At 43.1% G+C, this 25,458-nt stretch overlaps 1 protein-coding gene and 1 pseudogene across 1 annotated transcript in view; one reads left to right on the top strand and one right to left on the bottom strand.

The window, feature by feature from the left end:
• The window catches only part of LOC140723378 (uncharacterized), a 425,409-nt pseudogene extending 423,085 nt beyond the window's left edge, over positions 1-2,324 (bottom strand).
• LOC140723394 (uncharacterized) overlaps positions 1-24,003 on the top strand; it is a 175,092-nt gene extending 151,089 nt beyond the window's left edge. Inside the window, 2 exon segments of the mRNA XM_073037976.1 lie at positions 22,048-23,305; positions 23,390-24,003. Coding sequence (XP_072894077.1) covers positions 22,048-23,305; positions 23,390-23,835 — 1,704 coding nt within the window. The 3' untranslated portion in view covers positions 23,836-24,003.
• The last annotated feature ends 1,455 nt before the right edge of the window (positions 24,004-25,458 follow it).

Here is a 25,458-nt window from a genome sequence, read left to right on the forward strand (position 1 = left end):
ACTGATACAAAATTCCCTAAAAGTGGCATCACAGGTAGATAGGGTAGTAAAGAGAGATTTTGGTTCATTGGCCTTTATAAATCAAAGTATTGATTATAAGAGTTGGAATGTTATGGTGAGGTTGTATAAGGTATTAGTGAGGCCAAATTTGGAGTATTGTGTGCAGTTTTGGTCACTGAATTACAGGAAGGATAATACTAAGGTTGAAAGAGTGCAAGAGAAGGTTTACAAGGATGTTGCCAGGACTTGAGAAACTGAGTTACAGAGAAAGGTTGAATAGTTTAGGACTTTATTCCCTGGAGCGTAGGAGAATGAGGGGTGATTTGATAGAGATGTATAAAATTATGATGGGTATAGATAGAGTGAATGCAAGCAGGCTTTTTCCACTGAGGCTAGGGGAGAAAAAAAACCAGAGGACATGGGTTAAGGGTGAAGGGTGAAAAGTTTAAAGGGAAAATTGTGGGGGGGGGGGTTCTTCATAACTGAGTCTGACTGGTACTGGCATAACTGGTTCTTCTGGGCACATTCAGTCTCACTCCCAACTATTTCCTACCTTCCTTTGTACAGGTACGTAATGTCTAAAGGACCAGTGTTTGAGTAAATGAGACTCACCAAACTTTCTCCTGACTGAATCACTGGAATCTCCAAGTCAGATGGGTTCTCTCCAGTTGATGCTCTCAATCCTCGGGCTGGTTCACTTGTTGCTGTTCCCTCGTCTTCAGTCGTGGTTTTTCTTCCAATAAATCTCTCACTGCAGGTCTAACTTAAACATGAAAGATAATGAAGCACGTTAACAATGAAAAGGAGGACCAAACGTATCTGCTGAATGTTACTAGGAACAAAACTCACTGAAATTTAAACGTTGGCAAATATAATGATGTCAGTGAACAATCTTTAATTGTCCCTCACACATCACAAAACAATACGGGATAAGAAGGAGCCATCATTCAGTCATGGTAAGACACAAGACACAGGAACAGAATTAGGTGATTCAATCGATCTGGTCTGCTCCACCACTCAGCCATTCAATCATGGCCAATTTTTATTCCAACACCATATTCCTGCCTTCCTCCTGTAACCCTGAAACTACTCAGCAATCATCAGTATATTAATCTTCACAAATATACCCAAATGGCAGCCTCAAACAAATTCTGCGGCAACAAATTCCACAGATCAGACATCTTGTGGCCAAAAATTTTTTCTCATCTCAGTTTTAAAGGAAAGCATCTTTATTCTGAGACGGTGCTCTCAGATCACAGACTCTCTGTCTAATGGAAACATCCTCTCCATGTCCACTGTATCCAGGCTTTTCAGCATTCGGTAGGTTTACTTAACCATACATCCCTCCACCACCCCCACCGCCCCTCTGACCTCCATTGAGCACAGGTCCAGAACTATCAAATGCTCCTCATATATAAATCCGATCATTCCTGAGATTATTCATGTGAACCTCATTAGCAACAACTGCACCGGACACATTTCCAGGAATAACAGACAAATCGGTTCCAGGATAATTTACAGGGAAAAGTTGTGCTTCCTTTACTGTTATACTATCACTCCATTTCCAGGTGAAAACAGGACCATTTCAGGAAATTTGTATTACAGATCCTAGGATACAGATCTTGTCTTGTCTATACTGGACCGACCGCCCTCGCTGGGCTATGAACGTGCAGGAGTAATGTATGGCTCAGCTCTACTGCGGGGAGCTGAGGCTCGAACCATTCTCCCCCTAGACTTCCCAGTCCCTCGGTAAAGCAGGCAGTGAAACCAAAGATCCCCACAACCTGGGACGTTCTCCTTTCTCACCCACCCCAGTCCGGGAGAAGACACAACAGCCATAAAGCTCCAGGCCAAATGCGAGAAGCCTCAGTAAACGAGGCGAGTTCGGGGAAGTTAATGGGACTCAGCGGCCAAAAGCACACCACGTGATCTGGCGTCACAAAGCGGAGGGCGGGGCAAATCTGCGGCACACAGCCTCACGTGACCTGACGGCGGGACTTCCATTTCAATTCTGTGGAAACAGACAGCCTGGGCTCCTGGTTTGGATCGTTCAATGCAGATTAAGTGAAGTCGACACATTTCTGACGAGCCCAGATAGTTGGGAAACAAATGAATTCCTGGCCCACAGTTCGGGGCTCACGGTCAACATCGGATCTCCCCGCTCGGGATCGGTCTCAATACTCACCGATGGGAAAGTGATATCTTCGGCCCGCAGACAGAGATACCGACGGAAGAGACGAAAGTCTTTCACGAACACACAGCCGACCCACTTCAGCTGTGAGCAGAGAGGAAAACACCGTCCACCCGGAGACTGTGAACATGCGCGAAGAGATTATTACATCATCGGGAGGCGGGGCCTCGGAAACAGACGCCAGATGCTGCCCATCTGCGGTTAAATGGGAGGGGCAAACGGGATCACGTGTCAGGATTGGCGACCCCCCCCCCCCCAGGCAGAGACTCCAGCTACTCATTAGATAGATAGATAGATAGATACTTTATTCATCCCCATGGGGAAATTCAACCTTTTTTCCAATGTCCCATACACTTGTTGTAGCAAAAACTAATTACATACAATACTTAACTCAGTAAGAACTAACTCAAAAAGCATTAATAATAGCTTTAAAAAGTTCTTAAGTCCTGGCAGTTGAATTGTAAAGCCTAATGGCATTGGGGAGTATTGACCTCTTCATCCTGTCTGAGGAGCATTGCATCGATAGTAACCTGTCGCTGAAACTGCTTCTCTGTCTCTGGATGGTGCTATGTAGAGGATGTTCAGGGTTTTCCATAATTGACCGTAGCCTACTCAGCACCCTTCGCTCAGCCACCGATGTTAAACTCTCCAGTTCTTTGCCCACGACAGAGCCCGCCTTCCTTACCAGCTTATTAAGACGTGAGGCGTCCCTCTTCTTAATGCTTCCTCCCCAACACGCCACCACAAAGAAGAGGGCGCTCTCCACAACTGACCTATAGAACATCTTCAGCATCTCACTGCAGACATTGAATGACGCCAACCTTCTAAGGAAGTACAGTCGACTCTGTGCCTTCCTGCACAAGGCATCTGTGTTGGCAGTCCAGTCTAGCTTCTCGTCTAACTGTACTCCCAGATACTTGTAGGTCTTAACCTGCTCCACACATTCTCCATTAATGATCACTGGCTCCATATGAGGCCTAGATCTCCTAAAGTCCACCACCATCTCCTTGGTCTTGGTGATATTGAGACGCAGGTAGTTTGAGTTGCACCATATCACAAAGTCCTGTATCAGTTTCCTATACTCCTCCTCCTGTCCATTCCTTACACACCCCACTATGGCCGTGTCATCAGCGAACTTCTGCACATGGCAGGACTCCGAATTATATTGGAAGTCTGATGTGTACAGGGTGAACAGGACCGGAGAGAGTACAGTTCCCTGCGGCGCTCCTGTGCTGCTGACCACCGTGTCAGACCTACAGTCTCCCAACCGCACATACTGAGGTCTATCTGTCAAGTAGTCCACTATCCAATCCACCATGTGAGAGTCTACTCCCATCTCCGTTAGTTTGTACCTTAAGATCTTGGGCTGGATGGTGTTAAAGGCACTAGAGAAGTTAAGGAATGTGATCTTCACATTAGTCTGTGGAAAGAAGCAAACTTGCCGCTCACATCTCCTCTCACCTTAAATGTATTAGAAATTTCAACCCCCGGGAAAAATATATCGTCTGTCCACTCTATCTGTTGCGCTTGTAATCTTATAAACGTCCATCCAGTCTCACCCCAGCCTGCGCCGCTCTGGAGAAAACAACAAAGTTTGTCCAGCCTCTCGTTATAGCTCAAAGTGACCTGTCACAGGAATACCGTCTTCCAGGGGTTACCACACAACATACCCAGGCAAGGGTTAACACAAGATATTCCAAAACCCACTCTTATGGATTATACGATGTGACAGCCACACACATTCGTTGTGGATCCGTGTACCGATGATCAACCCACTCTTGTGGGCATAGGAGAGTTCCAAGCCTCAGCTGTGACTAACTGAAGCGATCAGCTTTTCCAGTCTCTCTCTCTCTCTCTCTCTCTCTCTCTCCCTCTCTCTCTCTCTCTCTCTCTCTCTCTCTCTCTCTCTCTCTCTCTCTCTCTCTTTAGACTGGCTGACTGCCTGTCTGCAGATCGCTCTCTCTCAATTATGGTTCAGTCCACAGTCAGCGAAGTCAGCCTGTGACTGACGTCATTGCCCCGCCTCCTTGGAATCTGAGATCCCTCTGATCATCGACACTGTTCAGGGTTTTGCATTTAACAGTGTACTGTCTCATACATTCCACCTACCGAGCTGCTAAGATGATCATCACTAATCAAATCTCACTGAGATTTCTCAGGTCCTGCCAAGTGCACAAGTACGGGAAGGTACAGGTACAGAGAAACACTGACTTGTGGCAGCATCACAGGCAAGTACATTCAGATAACACACGGAACACAAATTATACGATTCTCTGTCAGTAACAATCTGTAAATATGATTTCAGTCATTAACAATATATAAAATACATTGTCTCATGATCAATATTAAAATGTGCATTTTGTGTCAACAACAGACTTGGAAATGTTGAATTTGGTCCCTGTCTCCATTCCTCCTGTAATCCACAACCAGCTCCTGTCTTTTTGTCACAATGAGGGAGATGTTGTTTTCTTGTCGGGGTGATGACTTCTTCTCTGTCGGCTGCCTCGTTATTATTTGAGATTAGGCCAGTCAGTGTAGTATAGACAGCAAATTTAATTAGCAGATTGGAGCTGTGGGTGGCTATGGAAGTCATGGGTGCACAGAGAGTAAAGGAGAGGGCAAGGTGTCACTCCTGTGGGGTATATGTGCTGAGGGTCAGAGAGACAGAGGAGATGGAGCCCACTGTTACCACCTGCCGGCGATCTGACAGGAAGTCCAGGATCCAGCTACACAAAGCAGGGTGAAGGCCGAGGTCTCTGAGCTCCTTGTCGATACTTCACGCCTTTGTATGGCTACTGCTCTGCCCATGACTGCAAGGAACTGCAGAGAACTTTGGAGAGCAGAGAACATCAGAGAAACAAACCGCCACTCCATGGACTCTTCCTACACTTCCCCTCCCTCGGAAAAGCAGGCTATGTACTCAAAGATCCTCACAACCTGGACATTCTTGCTGCAAACCCGCTCCCCCATCGGGGAAGAGATACAAAAGCCTTAAAGCGCGAACCACCCGGCTCAAGGACGGCTCCCTGTCTGTGTTTATAAACCAAATGAATGATAAAATGGACTCGGCCTCACAATGTAACTCGACGTGACCCTGCACCATATGTCTATCTGCACTGCACTTTCTCTGCAGCCATAATGCTTTGTTACAGTTACTGTTTAGTCGTTTTCATTTTTTTAAATTTTTAGAATCTTTTTTATTGGTACAGAATCTTGTACAGCTATAAAATGATACAAAACTTCAATAGATTAATATGTATGCAATTAATAAAGCTGATAAAAACTGATCGTAAAATATAAAATTGGAAATTATTTACATATATATAAAAGTATTTGGAAAAAAAGGAACCCCATCTAACTAGGGGGAAAAATCCAATAACTACACACATTTGACCATCATCTAAATATGAAAATAAGAAACATCAACCGCCATTTCGTATTTATAAAAAAAATAAATTTGGAAGGAAACCATACAGAGTAATTCAAATTAAATGATAATATTTGGCAAATGAACCCCATCTTCTTTCAAATTCGAATCGAGGATCAAAAGTTCTACTTCTATGTTTTTTCCAAACTAAGACATAACATTCCCTGAGAAAACCATTCAATTAATGTAGGGGAAGAAATATCTTTGTATTTTAATAAAATAGCCCTTCTTGTCAGTAGTGTAACAAATGCAATTACATGTTGATCTGAAGATGAAATATCCTGAATATGATATGGAACTATTCCAAATAGAACAGTCAATCTATTAGGTTGTAAATTAATTATCAGAGCTTTAGAAATTGTCGAAAATAAAGATTTCCAAAACGATTTTAATGAAGAACATGACAAGAACATATGTGACAAAGAACTAATTGAGTTTTACATCTATCACAGCATTTGTCTATACTAGGAAATATTTTAGATAGTCTCTCCTTTGTTAAATAATAACGGTGAACAATTTTAAATTGAATTAAACGATGGTGGGCACATACAGAAGAAGAATTTACGTTTTTCAAAACTCGAAGCCAATCTTCATTAACAAAGGCCATATTAAGTTCTCTCTCCCAATCTTATTTAGTCTTTAGTGATAGGTTCTCCTTTTGTAACAAAAATAAATTATAAATTCTGCTAATGCAACCTTTCACTAAGGGATTCGATTTCAAAATGTTATCCAACAAATCAGATTCTTGTAAATATGGAAACTTAGGTAAATATTGCTGTTAAAAATGTCCAATCTGAACATATTGCTGAAAATGTGTATGAGCGAGAGAAAATTTGTTAAATAACTCTTCAAAGGTCATCAATCGACAATCACAAAATAAATCTGTAAAAGAATGGATCCCGTTATTTTTCCATAGGAGAAAAATTGGGTCAGATGTTGAAGGTTTAAATGAAAAGTTTCGATATAAAAAACTGGACAACTTAAATTGTTTAAAATTTTTTAAAAAACGAAACTGAACCCAAATCCGTAGGGATTGTTTAATAACCGGGTAAAGATTTAAATTTGGAATTTTAGAGAGCTGTAAAGGTAATGGAGCTCCTAAAATTGAAGTTAAATAAAATTGTTTAACAGCTTTTAATTCCAAATCAACTCATAATGATTTTTGGTTCCTATCAAGCTAATATAACCAAAAACATAATTGTCTAATTTTCACAGCCCAATAATACAGTCTTAAATTAGGAAGTGCAAGTCCAGCATCTTTTTTAGATTTGTGTTATTGATACTTATTAATTCTTGGTCTCTTATTGGTCCAAATAAAGGAAGATATAAGAGAGTCAATTTGATCGATTTTTTTTTAGTTAAAAAGATGTGTATATTTTCGAAAATATATAAAAATCTAGGTAAAATCATCATTTTTACAGCATGAATACGACCTATTAAAGAAAAAGTAAGTGGATTCCATCTAGAAAATAGCTGCTTCATGGAGTCCATTAAAGGAACTATATTTGCTTTATAGAGATCATTATGTTTTTTAGTAATTATAATACCTAAATATCTAAATGTATTAACAATTCTAAAAAGAATATCATCATATATACTAACATGGGCATTTAATGGAAACAATTCGCTTTTATTCAAGTTAAGTTTATATCCTGAAAATGTACCAAAATATTTAAGTGTTTCCAAAAGATTAGGAATTGATTCCTCAAGTTTTGAAATAAAAACCAAAAGATCATCTCCATAAAGAGAAATCTTATGTATGGTTCCATTCATAGAGATACCGAAAATATTTTCAGCTTCACGTAGTGTTATAGATAAAGGCTCCAATACAAGTTTCAAAAATTAAAGGGCTTAATGGACATTCCCGTCTAGTGCCACGAGGAAGTGAGAAAAAAAGAAGACCTGCAGTTATTAGTAATGACAAGCTCAAGGGCGGCTTTCTGTCTACAGTTACAAGCCAAATGAATGATAAAATGGTCTCGGCCTCACAATGTAACTCGACGTGACCCTGCACCATATGTCTATCTGCACTGCACTTTCTCTGCAGCCATAATGCTTTGTTACAGTGAGTGTTTTGTCGTATATCTGCTCAATGTACTGTTGTAATGTATCAATCTGTGTGGATGGTACGTCAGGCAAGATTTTCACTGTAGCTCAGTACGTGATGATAATAAACAAATTCCCCATTTTAATTGTGTGGAAATGTTAGACAGACTGATTTTCTGCTCTGGAACCACAGAAGGAAACTGAACTGTTTTCATTTCTGAACTGAACTGTTGTCCAGCCTTTCGTTATAGCTCATGCCCTCTAATCCAGGCAGTATCCTGGGAAACCTCTTCTGCGCCCTGTCCAAAGCCCCGACATCCTTCCGAGAATGGGGGCGACCAGAACTGCATGAAACACTCCAGATGTGGTCTAACTAGTTTAATAAAACTGTTGTTACGAACTGTGACGTTTTAGAAACGAACCAACAACAATAGAATTCACACTGGAGTCTTGTTTTGATGTTAAAACCACTTTCTTTATGAGTATCTACTTGTCATATAGTAACTTAACGAAGTAAAGGAAAGTTTACACTGTTAGACGAGTTAGCTATGGGACATTGGAAAAAAAAATGTTGAATTTCCCCATGGGGATGAATAAAGTATCTATCTATCTATCTATCTATCTATCTATCTATCTATCTATCTATCTATCTATCTATCTATCTATCTATCTATCTAAGTGCCTATATGTGTAAATATAACTCCCAGACTATCCACCCTGAGGGAATAAATCTCAGAGTCTTGAGGTGGTAAAGTAGGATAGTTCAGTAATCCACGGAATAAATGACGGGAAAGAGATATTTGTAATCCAGGGTGAAACGTAGAGAAACGGCCGTTACTTCAAAATACCGTCGTCGAAGTTCTTATCCGTTGAATCCGTCCACATACGAGTTATCAGCGAAAATGACCTGTCACAGGAATACCGTCTTCCAGGGGTTACCACACAACATACTCAGGCAAGGGTTAACACAAGATATTCCAAAATCCACTCCTATGGATTATACTAAGTGACAGCCACACACATTTGTTGTGGTTCCGTGTACCGATGATCAACCCACTCTTGTGGGCATAGGAGAGTTTCAAGCCTCAGCTGCGACTAACTGAAGCGATCAGCTTTTCCAGTCTCTCTCTCTCTCTCTTTAGACTGGCCGACTGCCTGTCTGCAGATCGCTCTCTCTCTTATGGTTCAGTCCACAGTCAGCGCTGTCAGCCTGTGACTGACGTCAATGCCCCGCCTCCTTGGAGTCTGCGATCCCTCTGATCATCGACACTGTTCAGCAAATCTAATTAGCAGATTGGAACCCGCCACTGCAGCCCCACAGTGCACTATGTACTGATTGCAAAGCTACGAACTTGCATGTGAATAGCCTCCCCTCCCCCAACTCCACTCTTTCTGCGTCAGCAGCTGACTGGGGCACCTTATATCTCGCTGCCTCCGCCAGGACATTAAACTGTGAACAACTATGGTCAGGGACTGATCTCTGGGGTACTCCAAACGCTACCTCCTTCCAGTCTGAAAACGACCCACTCATCCAGCCACACACTACCGGCAGTTTATCGATCTCCAACGAAAAACCCTAATCACCTACTCCCAATGTTCAATAGCATTGCTGACTCTGAGTTTACCACCGTCAAATGCCGGGAGGGACATAATAATCAGTAAGTCTCTATCACAGCCGTGTAAATAAAATGTGATCTCAGTCGGTGTGTGGAGCATGCTCAGAATGCGAAAGAGACAGACAAACTGAGCCAAGTCACAGACTGATGAAGGGGAGGAATGATCCATTTTGATACAGAGAGGGAAGCAGAGAGTTTGATATTGTGCCTGATGCCGGAACTGCGGTCAGTTTGAAGATGAAGTATTATTTCTCCAAATTGTTTGGAGCTGTGACAGTGTTTTTATCAGAAGGCACTATGGGGACTAAAATTACCTGAGTTGAAATGTTGTCCTTCCCCTCATGGCATTGCATGGAGTAGACGTGTTTCTCGAACAGCTTCGTTCTTTTTAAGTTACTGAATCCAATTTGCGTTGATGTCTCGTGCTAAAACTTCTGGAAAAAAGAAGAGGATCCTTCTGTGACTGTGGAAGCTATTGCGGAGCTAATTCGGAAGCTCAGAGCGAAACGTCTGAACCACATTCGAATGTGTGTTTAAAGGTTACCACAGAGCTTAAACGAATTGAGATTCTGCTGCAGACTATTCAAAACACTGCAGGAACAGACTACTCAGATTCAGGAACATGAAGATGCTTTAACGAGACTCGATACTAAGACGGATGAGTTGGGGAAGTTCGGAGATAAACAATCGAAAATCGTTGAATCTCTAAGACGAAAGATTGTTGCCTTGAGAATAGATCAAGAAGGAACAATATACGAATTTTGGGTCTTCCTGAGTTGGTCGAAGGCAATCGACCTTCAGAATTTTTTGCAAAGCTCTTGGCTCGTATGTTTTCTGATGTTTTGGAGACTCCGCCTAGAATAGACCGGGTACACCGAGCCCCAGTGTTTAAATCCTCTTCTCAGCAGAAACCTCGACCTGTGATCATTGCGTTTCTTGAAAAGAAAGGTTACTATAATTCGCCATCTCGTCGGTTAGGTATGATTAACTTTGAAGATGATAAGATAAGGCTGGCCGTTGATTATTTGCCCGGGGTATTAAATGAACGTTTTATGTATAAAAAAAAAAGTCATGGCTGAGTTATATAACAAAAGTTATAAACCTTCACTAAATTACCCCGCTCGCCTCAGGAAATGTTGTCCTTCATCCACTTACATGCTTTGTAAACTTATAACAGTGTAGAAAAGTCAAAGGATCTGTGTATAGGAATCTCAACCACAACAGCTCATTAGCTCCGCTGTATCTGTCAGTTCACCAGCGCTTGAATGCCGCCGATCCTTTAATGTGGAGGCGGAGATGCTGGAGAAGACAGCGCCTCACTCGCTGCAAGGAGAGCTCGAACACGTGTCCATGTCCGTGATCTGATTGGATACATTGCCATGACGTTATAGCACCGTGACGTCATTCACTGACTCATTTCGGAAGGGGTTCATCCGGCCATCGCAGATACACCAACAGCTTCGCACTGGGATGCGGCCGTTCACCTGCTCCGTGTGTGCGAAGAGACTCATTCAGTTAACCCACCTTGTGATGCTCCGGTGAGTTCACAATAAATAGAGGCCACATTTCTGTCCGGAGTGAGCAAAGAGTTTTACTCAATCATCCCAGCTGCTGCAACACCAGCAACTTCACATCAGGGAGGAAGTTCAAATCAGCTCCGTGTTAAATGTTTAACCATCACGGTGACTGAAGGCAGCTGCAGGTTCATGAGGGACTGTTACTGTCAGATTCTGCAGTTCTTGCGGCTGCTCATCGCACCCAGGACTGAACCCTGGTCACTGAGCATTGGAGGAGTCTGTTCTGCTGATGTTAGCCTTAAACTGGACTGGTGTTTAATATTGTGGATCTGTGAAAGATAAATCACTTCTGTATCAAATCCCGTGTCTCAGGTACTTACTGTCTCTACCACACTCACGATGCAAACTAGAGAGGCCACTCGGCCCATCTGGTCCCTGCCCATATTTCTGTTCCATATCAGTTTATCAAAATCTACCCTTGCCGTTCCCCTCTCACTCTCCCTGAGATGACAGGTTGCAACTAGTCACCACTCCGTGGGATAGGAGATTTCTCTTGAATTTCATAGAACTATAGAAATCTACAACACATTACAGACCCTTTGGCCCACAATGTTGTGCCGACCATGTAACTTACTCTAGAAACTGCTTAGAATTACCCTACCGCATAGCCCTCTATTTTCCTAAGCTCCATGTACCTATCTAAGAGTCTCTTAAAAGACCCTATTGTATCCGCCTCTACCACCGTCGCTGGCGGTGCATTCCACACACACACACCACTCTTTGCTTAAAAAACTTGGCTCTGACATCTCCTCTGTACCTACTTCCAAGCAGCTTAAACCTATTCCCCCTCGTGTTAGCCGTTTCAGCCCTGGGGAAAAGCCTTTGGCTACCCACACGACCAATGCCTCTCATCATCTTATACACCTGCATGAATTTCCTGCATGATTTTCTCCAGGCTGAATAAGACGATGAGCTCACTGTGGTTGTGACGTTCTTCAGGGCTCTGGACGAAGTTGGTTAAACTCCTTCTTCCCCGCTCTTTTCAAAGTTTTGGGTCATTTTCACCAATTTTAAAGGACTGTGCCTCAGACAGCTGGGTTGTTGCAATTGTTACGGACCAGCAGCAACAGATCACTAATGGAGTCTGGTTTCGATGTTAAAACCACTCTCATTAGTATCTGCTACAAATATAAAAGATTAAATAAAATAAACAGAAGTTTATTTGCGTATATACAGCTCCCGAACTCTCAAGCTTGAGAAACAATGCTTAAAGTCTTAAGATGATAAAGTGGAAAAGTTCAGTAATCCACGGAATAAGTCAGTGAGAGGAGAGATTTGTAAATCCACACGAACGTCTAGAGAGAAGGCAATTACGAAGAATTCCACACACATTCCACGCTGGGTAAACGAAATAACAGTCGCCGAAGATCTTATCCGTTGATTCGTTCCGAAATCCACTTAGAAATATCACCAGGTGACAGTGGCAGGAATATCGTCTTCAAGTGGTTACCACAGAACACCCCGATTCCACGTAAGGGCTAACAAAAGTGATACCACAGGATACTGCAACAAATCCACACATATGGATTATACGAAGTGACAGTCACACAACTGTTGTGCACTGCGTGCCGATGATCAACCCAATCTTTTGGGCATAGCAGTGACAAGCTGAAGTCTCTCTCTCTCTCTCTCTCTCTCTCTCTCTCTCTCTCTCTCTCTCTCTCTCTCTCTCTCTCTCTCTCTCTCTCTCTCGTCCTCTCCCTCTCCCTCCCCTCCCTCTCTCCCCCCCTCTGTCTCTGCTGCAGCGCGTGTGTGACGTCACAGCCCCGCCTCACTCAGGCACTTAAAGCGTCACTCACAGTAAACGAATCTGCGATCTCGCAACACAATGCACCTCTAAATTCTGACAGCAGACTAGCGAGTGAAACTTCGGTGTTGCAGAATCAGAAACCAAAGTGTGGCCAGCCTGAGTCAGGGCTTTGGGGCTCCAGAGAGAGAATGGTCTAGAATTTACGAGGAGGAAGAGGAAGAGGAAACAGACCAGCAGGATATGGCTACAAAAGGAAGATCAGAAAAATTTGGAAACTGGTTGACCCAAAAAAAAAGATACTGGTGGTAACCAAAAGATCAGGCAACAATTGTGGAGAGGAATAAATAAACAACTTTTAGACCGAGCCTCTTCAGCATACCTAGACTGTGTACTCCGCTGCTTAGTTGCTGCCTGAGCTGCAGAGCTCCTCCAGCATTTTGTGTGTGTGCGTCTCTGTATTCCCAGCAACTGCAGAATCTCCTGCTTTATATCTGCATTTTACTTTGGCATTAGATACACGTTGATATTGAGTACATTGTTTACATGAGCCGCTTTCTGCGTTAAAAGAGCTGCAGATTTTTTCGATACACCCGGAAAAAAATGAGATATGGACATTGAACCGGTGCTTCAAGAAATGTTTAATGGCACCGTTATTACCCATAAGGCCCTGCGGTAAGAATTTTTGTCAGGCACTGAAGAACTGATGAACTGCGCAGGCGTCAGGCTGATGATGTCCCCGAGTATTACGCATGCGTGCGGAACACAGAAGGCTTTGAAAATGTCGGTTGCAGGTAAGAGCGATTCTCTGTGTTTTTATCTTAAACTCCGACTTCGGGACGATTCCTGTGAATTTCTGACACCGTGGCCAGCAAACCCACGACAGTCCTGCCCTCTTCCCTGTCTCTCAGCCCCACGATCCGTACACGGACCCCGGGGAGCTTCCGGCTGATGAGGGAACGGGAACCGATGGATCTCTCAGACAGAGCTGAACTCCAGCTATCTAAATGCAAGGATTAGGAACTCGGAGAAAGGGAACAAAACCCATCTGTGGACACTTTCTGGAGGTCCCAGATACGTGAGTTCCACGACCGCTGGACTAAGTGTGTAAATGTAGGAGGGGACTATGTTGAAAAATAGATGAGCTAGATTTTCTAAAATTGACTCCTTCAACCTTAGGCCACAAACTTAACTATCACCCCTTTTATATAGGGAAAAGCAGTATAACATTAGATGATCATCACCATAAGATGAAAGTTTAAATCTTAGCCTTTGTTTTAAATTAACACTTAGTCTTTCCTGTGATTAGAAAATAGGAATCTTGGCTAAATTACCAGACATAAAGTATGGTGAGGTACAGTGCTAGCATTGTAGATTAGCAAGGATTCTACTTTGGGTTGGACTTCCAGAGCACACTTACTGGATATCCACAGGACAGTATTGTTGAAGACTAAGACAGTACTTTCAAATAGAATTGGAAAGGAAATGAGAGCTTTTACCACCTGGTCATTTGCCACCTCTTCTTGTGATTCTGCTCCTAAATGTGAAGACATGGAGAAGTGAGTTTAAAATTATGCCATCGAACTGGTTGTAAGAATGGACCACACCTATTGGTCCTCATTTGCTTTATTCAGAGCCTTGTCAATAGCATGAATAACTGAATAAACATTTCATTAGAATGGGGTGGATTAAACTGAATATATAGGATCTTTAAATTATACCCCTTCCCACTTATTATTTTCGCTGGAAAAGAGATGTTGAAATTCTAAGTAATCCTGACTAAAGTGTAATATGGTTTTAAAAAAAGCTCAAGGTCAAATAAGTGTGAGACATTTGTAGAGCATTTTATAGGAAGGGATATTAAAGACATTCATCATTCATGCTGATTTTTCCTCCCAGCACTGCCGAAAATACACAAACCACCCCACCTCCCTTCAGATCTACTCCGTGCTGTGCCTGATGAACCAGCCAAGATTAGCAGTTCACCATCTGTGGGAAAAATTGAGTCCAAATACCTAATAAGTTTGAGATGTGTATATTCATCTCCCAATTTATGATGTAGGAGCATTGATATTATGCTGCTTTGTATGTAAAATATACAATCCTCTTTGTTCAAATCTTTATTAGCTAGTGAACTTACAAGTTTGCTTCAGGGAGTTAAGCAATTTAATTTTAAACAATAGCATGAATTGATAAATGTTACCAATTTTAAATAGCAAAAAGTTTATAGTATTTTTTTTCCTGGGAAAAAGACTTTGGGTCCGAAGTTTGAATAGTGTTATGATGTGACTGCATTTTTCGAAAGAAAAGAACAAAAATTGTAGTTATCCAAATGCAGAAAGGTTAATCCTACATTAAATGTGAATTGCGATTAAGAGATCCAAGATAATGTGTATTTAATAAAATAATTTAAATCAAATTATTGCTTTAAATCTACATTATACATTCAAGAATGCATTTTAGGTAGCTCAACACCTCATGCAGGTCAGTCAGGTATCTCCGCTCCCTTTAAACTTGCACGTTTCTGTTTCCCAGATGCCTTTGAAACTTACTTTGACCTTATTTTCTGAGCTCCTTTTAAACTTGCAAGTTATGTGGAACACATCATTCTATAATGTGATGTCTAAAAACAGTGATTTGGAAGTGAGGTATGATGTATTAATATGAGAACATCTAATAATACAGAAAATCTGCTCGTCCGACACCCAAGACCCAATCATGGCAGGTTCACTAAATTTTACTGTGGTTAGTCACAGGTTTGGAGGGCTGTCACCTGAAAGTAATGATCATTAATCACCATCAATGTTACATAGTTCACACTAAAAATAAAAGCACAAGGGAGAAATCGGCCTCTGCAGCACCTTTTTTTTTAGAGTGCTCAGTGGTTCATTTGAAATCAGGTCCAGAATTTACCTGCACTTCTGATGGGAAATCTGTTGGATGTGTTTCTGACAAACATACACCCAAAAAATGTTATGAGTCAATGCACCGTGGATTGAACGCCAGCACTTTTGAACGGTGTGTTTCAGCCTATTCTGTTTCAATCTTTATGAAACGTGAAATAATCTGAAAGATCTAGAACTTGATCGAGGTCTAAAAGATTATGAGAGGCATAGACAGGGTGGATAGTCAGTACCTGTTTCCCAGGGCACCAATAGCAAACACCATAGGGCATATGTATAAAATTAAGGGAGGGAAGTTTAGGGGAGACATCAGGGGTAAGTTTTTTTTACACAGAGGGTTGTGAGTGCCTGGAATGACTTGCCAGGGGTTGTGGTGGAGGCTAAAACATTAGGGGTATTTAATAGCCTCTTGGACAGGCACATGGATGAAAGAAAATGGAGGGTTACGGGGTAGTGTGGGTTTAGTTCTTTTTTTTAAGGATTATATGGGTCGGCACAACATGGAGGGCTGAAGGGCCTGTACTGTGCTGTAGTGTTCTATTCTATGGCTCTAAAATCTTTTACATCACCAGTTGAGAAAATCATCTTTGTTCTACCTCCAATCACAAAGAGGAAATCTGCAGATGCTGGAAATCCAAGCTACACACACAAATTGCTGGAGGAACACAGCATTTGTACTCTTTTCCATAGATGCTGCCTGGCCTGCTGAGTTCCTCCAGCATTTTGTGTGTTTTGCTTGTTCTACCTCCTCTCGGTCTGCACTTTTCTACCGGTGAGAACATGCTTCCACCAATTCTGTCTGGCTACATAATGATATCAAACACCTTTGCCCTGGCCAACAAGTAGCTTTCACATCACAAATGTGCCAGACTCAGTGAGACAGACTACTGCCCTTCCCTTCATATTCATTGGCATTACCATCACTGAGTTCATCACCGTCAGTCACCTGGGGGAGGGTTCAGGGGAAATTTTTATGTACAATACTGTTTGTATTGTGGTGATGCAAGAGTTGCTGGAGAATTTTCAAGTGTGAAGAAGTGGTGTGATATTTGGAAATCTGAAATTTAAAGCATCATTTAGGAAGAAGATCACAAATAGGTGGTTTGCCAAAGCTGTGGCGAGTAAATCCTTCATTAACCTTTTACATAGGTTGTATGAGAGTGCAGATGAACTCAATCAAGCCCAGAGCAGATTAACATTCTTACTGACAGTGATTTGCTCGCTGTTGAAATGAATACCTCTCTATATAAAATTCAATTTGCACATGTTGTTGTCACTGGGTAAAAATTGTACAGCACGAGATTTTTGCACACACTGGTCATTACAATTTAGAGGGGACACTGGTGGGAAGGCAGGGAGACCTCCAGTGTCCCTGATGCCCTCACGTAGAAGGTATATATCAAGCTGCTCTTTATGGAGTTGGAGCTGGAAATGGATGAATTCCGCATCATCCAAGCGTCGGAGGGTGTGATAGGTATGACGTGCAGAGAGTTGAGTTACACCCAAGGTGCAGGACATAGGAAACTGGGTGAGAGTCAGGAAGGAGAATGAGGTTAAATAGCCATCACAGAGTACTCTTGTTGCTATCCCACACAACAACAGGTGGACACTTTACAAATTGTTGGGGGGGATTACCTGGCAGAGGAAAGTCAAAGGGGGTGATAGGGGATTCGTTAGTTAGGGGAACAGAACTAGAAAGGGACTAATATCCTAGTGGCAAGGCTTGCTAGTGCTCCCCTGTGGGGTGGGTGGTTAAACTAAAGTTGCAGGGAGGATTGGAGCCAGAATGACAGAACAGATAGTGGAGAGGGTGAATTGAATTGAATTGACTTTATTACATACATCCTTCATATACATGAGTTGTAGAAATCTTTATGTTACATCTCTGTCTAAATGTGCAATGTGAAATTTATAATAGTTTATAATAAATAGTATGTACAACAGGAAAGTCAGGATAAATAAAAGTACAATTGTATCAGCATGAATTAATCTATCAGAGGGCCTGGTGGAAGAAGCTGTCCCTGGGCCTGTTGGTCTGGGCTTTCAGGCTGTGGTACCGTTTCCCAGATGGTAGCAGCTGGAACAGTTTGTGGTTGGGGTGACTCTGGTCCCCAATGATCTTTTTACACAGTGGCCCTTTTTACACACCTGTTTTTGTCAATGTCCTGAATAGTGAGAAGTTCACATCTACATTTGTGCTGGGCTGTCCGCACCACTCTCTGCAGACTCCTGTGACTGAGTGAAGTACAGCACCCATACCAGACAGTGATGCAGCCAGTCAGGATGCTCTCAATTGTGCCCCTGTAGAAAGTTGTTAGTATTTGGGGCCCCATCCCAAACTTCCTGAACCGCCTGCGGTGAAAGAGGTGCTGTTCTGCCTTTTTCACCACACAGCCAGTATGTACAGACCAGGTGAGATCCTCGGTGTTGTGTATGCCAGGGAACTTAAAGCTGTTCACCCTCTCAACCCCAGATCCTGGGTCAGCCTGTCCCCATTACTCCTGTAGTCTACAGCCAGCTCCTTTGTTTCAGTGACATTGAGGGCAAGGTTGTTTTTTTGACACCAAACAGATGTCGTTCAGACCTCAGGGCATGAAGTTATGATATTGTAGCCATTACTTGGACTTGTCCTTAGCCCAACAGTCTGAGGGATTTCAAGGAACAAATCTGTAGAGAGATTGCGGACTATGCCAAGAAACAAAGGTTGATAAAGTGAGTGATTTTAACTTTCCATTTATTGACTGGACTCCTAGGCTGTAAAAGGACTAGATGGGATAGAGCTTATCAAATCTACCTTAATCAGTATGTAAAATTCCTGATGTAGAAGTGTACAATAAGCTATTGGGAAGTGATCTAGGGCCAGTGACAGAAATTAGTGTATGGGAACACTTTGTATCTACTGATCATGAGATTCCAAGTAAATACAGAAAAACAAAGGCCTGGACCTCTCTTGAGATTCTAAATTGGAGAAAGTCCAATTTTTATGATATTTGCAAGGATTTGACAAGCGTTAATTGGGACAGGATGTTTTTTAACAAAGGAGTACTTGGTAAGTGGGAGTTCTTCAGAAGTGAAATTTTAAGAGTGTAGAGTTTGTATGTGTCTGACAAAATAAAAGTTGAATGGTAACTAGTGCAGGGAATCTTGGTTTTCAAGAGATATTGAGGCCCTGGGACTGTTGGGTGCAACCAAAACTCATTAATGACAACCATTTCATAATTCCACTCCCGAACTCATCTGACTTTCCTTTAGTTGTCTTCTGTTGGATTCTAAAAGCTTCCTAATGGTCTTTTGCTCTTTTGTTTGCCCTCTCTGTTTTTATGTTGGTTTTGGATTCTCATTTAACCCACGGTTGTGCCCTGCTGCCTTTCCAATGCTTCCACGTCTTTGGGATGTATCGATCACTCAGCTCTCGAATTGCTCCCAGAAACTCCAGCCATTGCTGCTCTGTTGTCACTCCTACCTTTTCCCTTCCAAACACGTTTGGCCAGCTTCTCTGTCACAGAAACATGGAGAAGTTCAGTGGAGAAACAGGCTGTTTGGCCCATTTAGTCAATGCCACAAAATCATTTAAGCTCTCTAATGCAACTACCTGCACCGGGATCATCACCCTCCATACCCGTACCATCCAGGTACCTGTCAAACTTCTCTTAATGGTGAAATCGAGCTCATATTCACCACTAGTACTGACATCTCATTCTGCACTCTCACGACCATTTCAGCAAAGAACTTTTCCAAATGTTCCCATTAAATTTTCACCTTCCCCACTTACCCATGACCTCTGGTTGTCGTCCCACCCAACCTCAGTGGGAAAAGCTGCTTGCATTTACCCTATCTATACCCTCATAATTTTGTTTACTTCTAACAAATCCTCAAAGCAATGTACAATTTCCTTGTTTATGCTTAGAGCCTTTTTTAGGTGTATAAGATGATGAGGGGCATTGAGTGTGTGGATAGCCAGAGGATTTTTTCCCAGCGTTAGAATGGCTAACAGGAGGGGGCATAGTTTTAAGGTGCTTGGAAATATATGCCGAGGGGATGTCAGGGGTAGGTTTTTTACACAGAGAGTGTTGGATGTGTCGAATGCACTGCCAGCAGCGGTTGTCGAGGCGGATACAACAGGGACTTTTAACACTCTCTTAGATAGTTACATGGAGCTCAGAAAAATAGAGGGCTATGCGCTAGGGAAACTCCAGGCAGTTTCTAGAGTATGTTAAAAGTCGGCACAGCACTGTGGGCCAAAGGGTCTGTAACGTGCTATAGATTTCTATGATTCTATGACATTCAAGGGAAATCTCCAAACCCACGGAGTGGTGAATAGTAGTGAATAGTGGGAAAGTTACTGGAACGTATATGCAGGAACGGGAAATATAAGTATTTGGATAGATGTGGACTGATTAAAGATAGACAGCATGGCTTTGTGCATGATAGGCCATGTCTAACCAATCTTATAGAGTCTCTCGAGGAAGTTATCAGGGAAGTGGATGAAGGCAAGGCAGTGGATGTTGTCTACATGGACTTTAGCAAGGCACTTGACAAAGTCTCATATGGGAGGTTGGTCAAGAAGTTTCAGTTACTCAGCATTAAAGATGAGACAGTAAATTGGATGAGACACTGTCTTTGGGAGAAGCCAGAGTGTGGTAGCAGATGGTTGCCTCTCTGACTGGAGGCCTGTGTCTAGTGGTGTGCCACGGGGATCAGTTCTGGATCTGTTGTGGTTTGTCATCTGTATCAGTAATCAGGATGATAGTGTGGTTAACTGGATTAGCAGATTCATGACCACCAAGACTGGTGGTGTAGTGGACAGCGAGGAAGACTATCATGGCTTGCAGTGCAATCTGGACCCCCTGGGAAAAATGGTTTGAGAAATGGAAATTGGAATTTAATGCAGACAAGTGTGAGTTGTTGCACTTTGGTATGACCTACCAAGGGAGGTCTTTCACAGTGACTGGTCGGGCACGGAGGAGTGTTTTAGAAGAAAGGGACCTGGGAATACAAGTCCTTAATTCACTGAAAGTGGTATCACAGTTAGATAATGAAGGAAAAAAGAGATTTTAGCCCATTGGCTTTCATGAACCAAATACTGACAATAGATGGATATTATGTTGACTTGTAAAAGAGGCCTAATTTGCAGTATTGTGTGATGTTTTGGTCACCTACCTACAGGAATGATTTAAAAGAGATTCAGAGATTTCAGAGAAAATTCACAAGGATGTTGCCAAGTTTGGAGGACTTGGGTTATAAGGAAAGATTGAACAGGTCAGGACTTTATTCATTGGAATGTAGAAGATTGAGGTGAGATTTGATTGTGGTAGAGGGGCATAGATAGTGTAAATGCAAGCTGGCTTTCTCCACTGAGATGGGGGTGGGACTTCAACCAGTGGCTAGGGGTTAAGGGTGAGAGGTGAAATGTTAAGGGGAACATGAGGGGAAACTTCTTCACACAGATGGTCATCTAGGTTTGGAATGAGCAGCCATCCCAGGTGGTGCATGCGAGCTCGATTTCAACATTTAAGAGGTTCGTGTAGGTACCTGGATTGTAGGGGTGTGGGAGTGGCAGTTTAAATAGTTCAGCACAAGACTAGGTGGTCCAAAGGGCCTGTTTCTGTGTTGTACCTTTCTACAAGAACCTGAAATATTACAAAAATTCACTCTAACCCCTTTTAACAGCTGTGCGGACCAACCATTCATCTCAGCAGGAATTTTGTTATATGGTGTTAAAACTGTAGTACTTTCAGTTAATAATACATAAAAGAAAATCCTAGATGCACATCCACAAAGACAATTTGCGTGAGACTGTTTCAGTTACTATGGGGCCAGGCACCCTTGCAGCTCAGCAGGAACAGGGAATAATACCAATGGAGAGAGTCAAACTGAGCCAGGTCACAGATCGGAGACGGAAGAAATGCCCCATTCTTATAGAGACAGGAAGAGCATCAGAGAATTGTTGGTCATTCCAGATACCAGCACTCTGCCCAGTCAGGAGATGTTTTCTCTGTCCAACTTTCGTTGAACCTCACTGTAACAGTGTGATACCAGATCAAACCTTGGCAACTCAAGTAATCTCATCTGAAATGTTGTCCTAAACCCATTGATGGATTTTGTAAATCTTTTCACAGGATAAAAATGAGAAGGATTTTGTCGCCGGGAATCTCAAACACGGCACACCAGTTTTGCTGTCTCTGTCTGGATATTTAAGAAGCGGAGCAAGAGATTCAATCGACCATCCTTCCTACTCAGACTGTGGAGAGGGATTTAATTGGTCATTTGACCAAATAGCAAGCCTGTCATTTTACACAGGAGAAAGGCTGTTCACCTGCTCAGACAGTGGGAATGGATTCACTCGGTTATCACAATTGAAGGTACATCAGCAAGTTCACACTGGGCAAGGCCATTCATCTGTTCTGTGTGTGAGAAGGGGTTCAGTCGGTCTTCCCACCTGTGGACACACCAGTCAGTTCTCATCACACCGGGCAGAGGCTGGTCATCTGTTTAATTTCTGAGAAAGGATTCACTCAGTCATTTGACCTAATGGCTCACCAGCGAGTTCACACTGGGGAGAAGCCATTCACCTGTTCAGTCTGTGGGAAGGGATTCACTCATTTATCCCAACTACAGAGTCACCAGCAAGTTCACACTAGGGAGAAGCCATTCACCTGTTCAGTCTGTGGGAAGAGATTCACTTATTTATCCCAACTACAGAATCACCAGCGAGTTCACACTGGGGAGAGGCCGTTCACCTGCTCAGTCTGTGGGAAGGGATTCACTCAGTCATCCAACCTACTGGTACATCAGCGAGTTCACACTGGGGAGAAGCCGTTCACCTGCTCAGAATGTGGGAAAGGATTCAGTGACTTATCCAGCCTACTGAGACATCAGCGACTTCACACTGGGGAGAAGCCGTTCACCTGCTCAGAATGTGGGAAAGGATTCACTCAGTCATCCCAATTACTGAGACATCAGCGAGTTCACACTGGGGAAAAGCCGTTCACCTGCTCAGAATGTGGGAAAGGATTTACTGATTCATCCACCCTACAGAGTCATCAGCGAGTTCACACTGGGGTGAAGCCGTTCACCTGTTCAGAATGTGGGAAGGGATTTACTCAGTTATCCCAAGTACAGTGTCATCTGCGAGTTCACACTGGGGAGAGGCCATTCATCTGCTCAGACTGTGGGAAGGGATTCACTCGGTTATCCACCCTACAGAGACATCAGCGAGTTCACACTGGGGAGAAGCCGTTCATCTGCTCAGAATGTGGGAAGGGATTCACTCAGTCATCCCACCTACAGAGTCATCAGCGAGTTCACACTGGGGAGAAGCCATTCACCTGCTCAGTCTGTGGGAAGGGATTCACTGAGTCATCCCAACTACAGAGTCATCAGCGAGTTCACACTGGGGAGAAGCCGTTCACCTGTTCAGAATGTGGGAAGAGATTTACTCAGTCATCCCAACTACAGAGTCATCAGCGAATTCACACTGGGGAGAGGCCGTTCACCTGCTCAGTCTGTGGGGAGAGATTCGCTCATTCATCCACCCTACAGAGACACCAGCGAGCTCACACTGGGGAGAAGCCTTTCATCTGCTCAGAATGTGGGAAGAGATTCACTGAGTCATGCCAACTACTGAGTCATCAGCGAGTTCACACTGGGGAGAAGCCGTTCACCTGCTCATTCTGTGGGAAGAGATTCACTGATCCATCCACCCTACAGAAACACCGGCGAGTTCACACTGGGGAGAAGCCATTCACCTGTTCAGAATGTGGGAAGAGATTTACTCAGTCATCCCAACTACAGAGTCATCAGCGAATTCACAATGGGGAGAGGCCGTTCACCTGCACAGTCTGTGGGAACGGATTCACTGATCCATCCACCCTACAGAAACACCAGCGAGTTCACACTGGGGAGAAGCCATTCACCTGTTCAGAATGTGGGAAGAGATTTACTCAGTCATCCCAGCTACAGAGACATCAGCGAGTTCACAATGGGGAGAGGCCATTCACCTGCTCAGAATGTGGGAAGGGATTTACTCAGTCTTCCACCCTACTGAGACATGAGCGTGTTCACTCCGGTGAGAAGTTGTTCAATTGCACAGAATGTGGGAAACGGTTCACTCTGTCATCCCACCTTCTGCAACACCAGCGAGTTCACACTGGAGAGAGGCCATTCACCTGCTCAGAATGTGGGAAGAGATTCACTCGGTCTTCCACACTACAGAGACATCAGCGAGTTCACACTGGAGAGGAGCCATTTACCTGCTGAGAATGTGGGAAAAGATTCACTCAGTCATCCCAACTACTGGCACACCAGTCAGCTGTTATGAATCCCTAGGTTTTGTTTGCTGTGGACTGTCATTTTAAGAGAGAGAGAGAGATTAAGAAGGTGAATCAGTCTGACTTGCAGCTTGTTTACATCACTCCCAGCTTGTTTAGTTTTAACTGAGGACACAGACACTCAGAGTCAGACGGAGATGAATGAGGAAAAATGGAAGGATCGAAACAAGGGAAATAAGTGCCAAGGGTCACTGTTTGGAATTTTCCTATGCCCACAAGTGTGGGTTAATTATCGATTCAGCGTACATCGAATGTGTGGTTGTCATCTCGTTTAATCGATAGGAGTGGATCTGATTTGGGGTATCCTATGAAGACCACTGATGTGTTAACCCTTGCCTGGGTGTGGTGTGGTAATTCATTTGAAGATGATACGCCTTATGACAAGTCACTTTGGGTGATAATTCGTATGTGGATTTGGAAGGATGACAGATAAAATCTACAGTGACGGTTCTCTTGTTTTACCACCATGGAACATGTGGAATTCGACATAATTGCCTTCCCTTGACATTTACCCCGGATTACAAATATCTCTCTCATCACCTATTCTGTGGTTGAACTGAACTTTCATAATTTACCATCTCAAGACTCCAGACGTTGTTTTCCCCAAGCTCAATAGTTTTGGATTTATATTTACACACATATATACACATAACACTGTTAACTTTTGTTTATCTTGCTTAAGTTACTATACTATAAGTAGATTCTAATAAAGATAGTTTTAACATCAATAGCAGACTCCAGGTGTAGACTCCACGAGGAAATGTGCAGATGCTGGAAATTCAAACACACACAAAATGCTGGTGGAACACAGCAGGCCAGGCAGCATCTATAAGGAGAAGCACTGTCAATGTTTCAGGCCGAGACCCTTCGTCAGACAGACTCAGGCAGTCCTAACGAAGGGTCTCGGCCTGAAACGTCGACAGTGCTTCTCCTTACAGATGCTGCCTGGCCTGCTGTGTTCCACCAGCATTTTGTGTGTGTTGTTCCAGGTGTAGTCTATTGGTGCTGATTCGTTTCTGAAGTTTTACGATTCATAACAAAATTGGGGCCTGCATACGGGATATGAACAGCTATGCGGGCGTAGTCATTAATTATCGATTTCATTGGGGAAGTCGCTTTTGATTGATTTGTGTGTGGAAAATCAGCAGCGGATGCTGATTATTGTTTGGAAGCGGCAACCTCTGAGGCATTAGAGGATGCCAGACGGATTGAGTTGTTGAGTCTTGCCAGAAGGTTAAAACTTGCTATGTTGAACTTGACAATGAGGAGGGCACAGATGCAGAGGATAACAGCTGAACATTATATACCTGAGGGTGTGTTTAAAGTGGAGGAGTTGGAGGTGTTTCCTGAAAGTAAACCTAGTGAGCTTGAGCTCCAGTTCAAGTGACAAAAATTAAAGATGGAGGCTGCAGAAAGGCAGAGGCAGTTTGAGGCTATAGAGGCAGAGAAACAGAGGGAGGAAGCTGAAAAACAGAGGCTATTTGAGCTGGAAAAGATAAAGTGGTTGCAGCAAAGGGGTCTAGCGTTAGACTCTGGTGATAAGTTTGAGGCCAGTCAGGAAATTAAATTCGTACCTCCAATTGATGAGATAGAGGTTGATAAATACTTCCAGCATTTTGAG

Source organism: Hemitrygon akajei, unplaced genomic scaffold, assembly GCF_048418815.1.
Source record: "Hemitrygon akajei unplaced genomic scaffold, sHemAka1.3 Scf000111, whole genome shotgun sequence".
Classification (NCBI taxonomy): Eukaryota; Metazoa; Chordata; class Chondrichthyes; order Myliobatiformes; family Dasyatidae; genus Hemitrygon; species Hemitrygon akajei.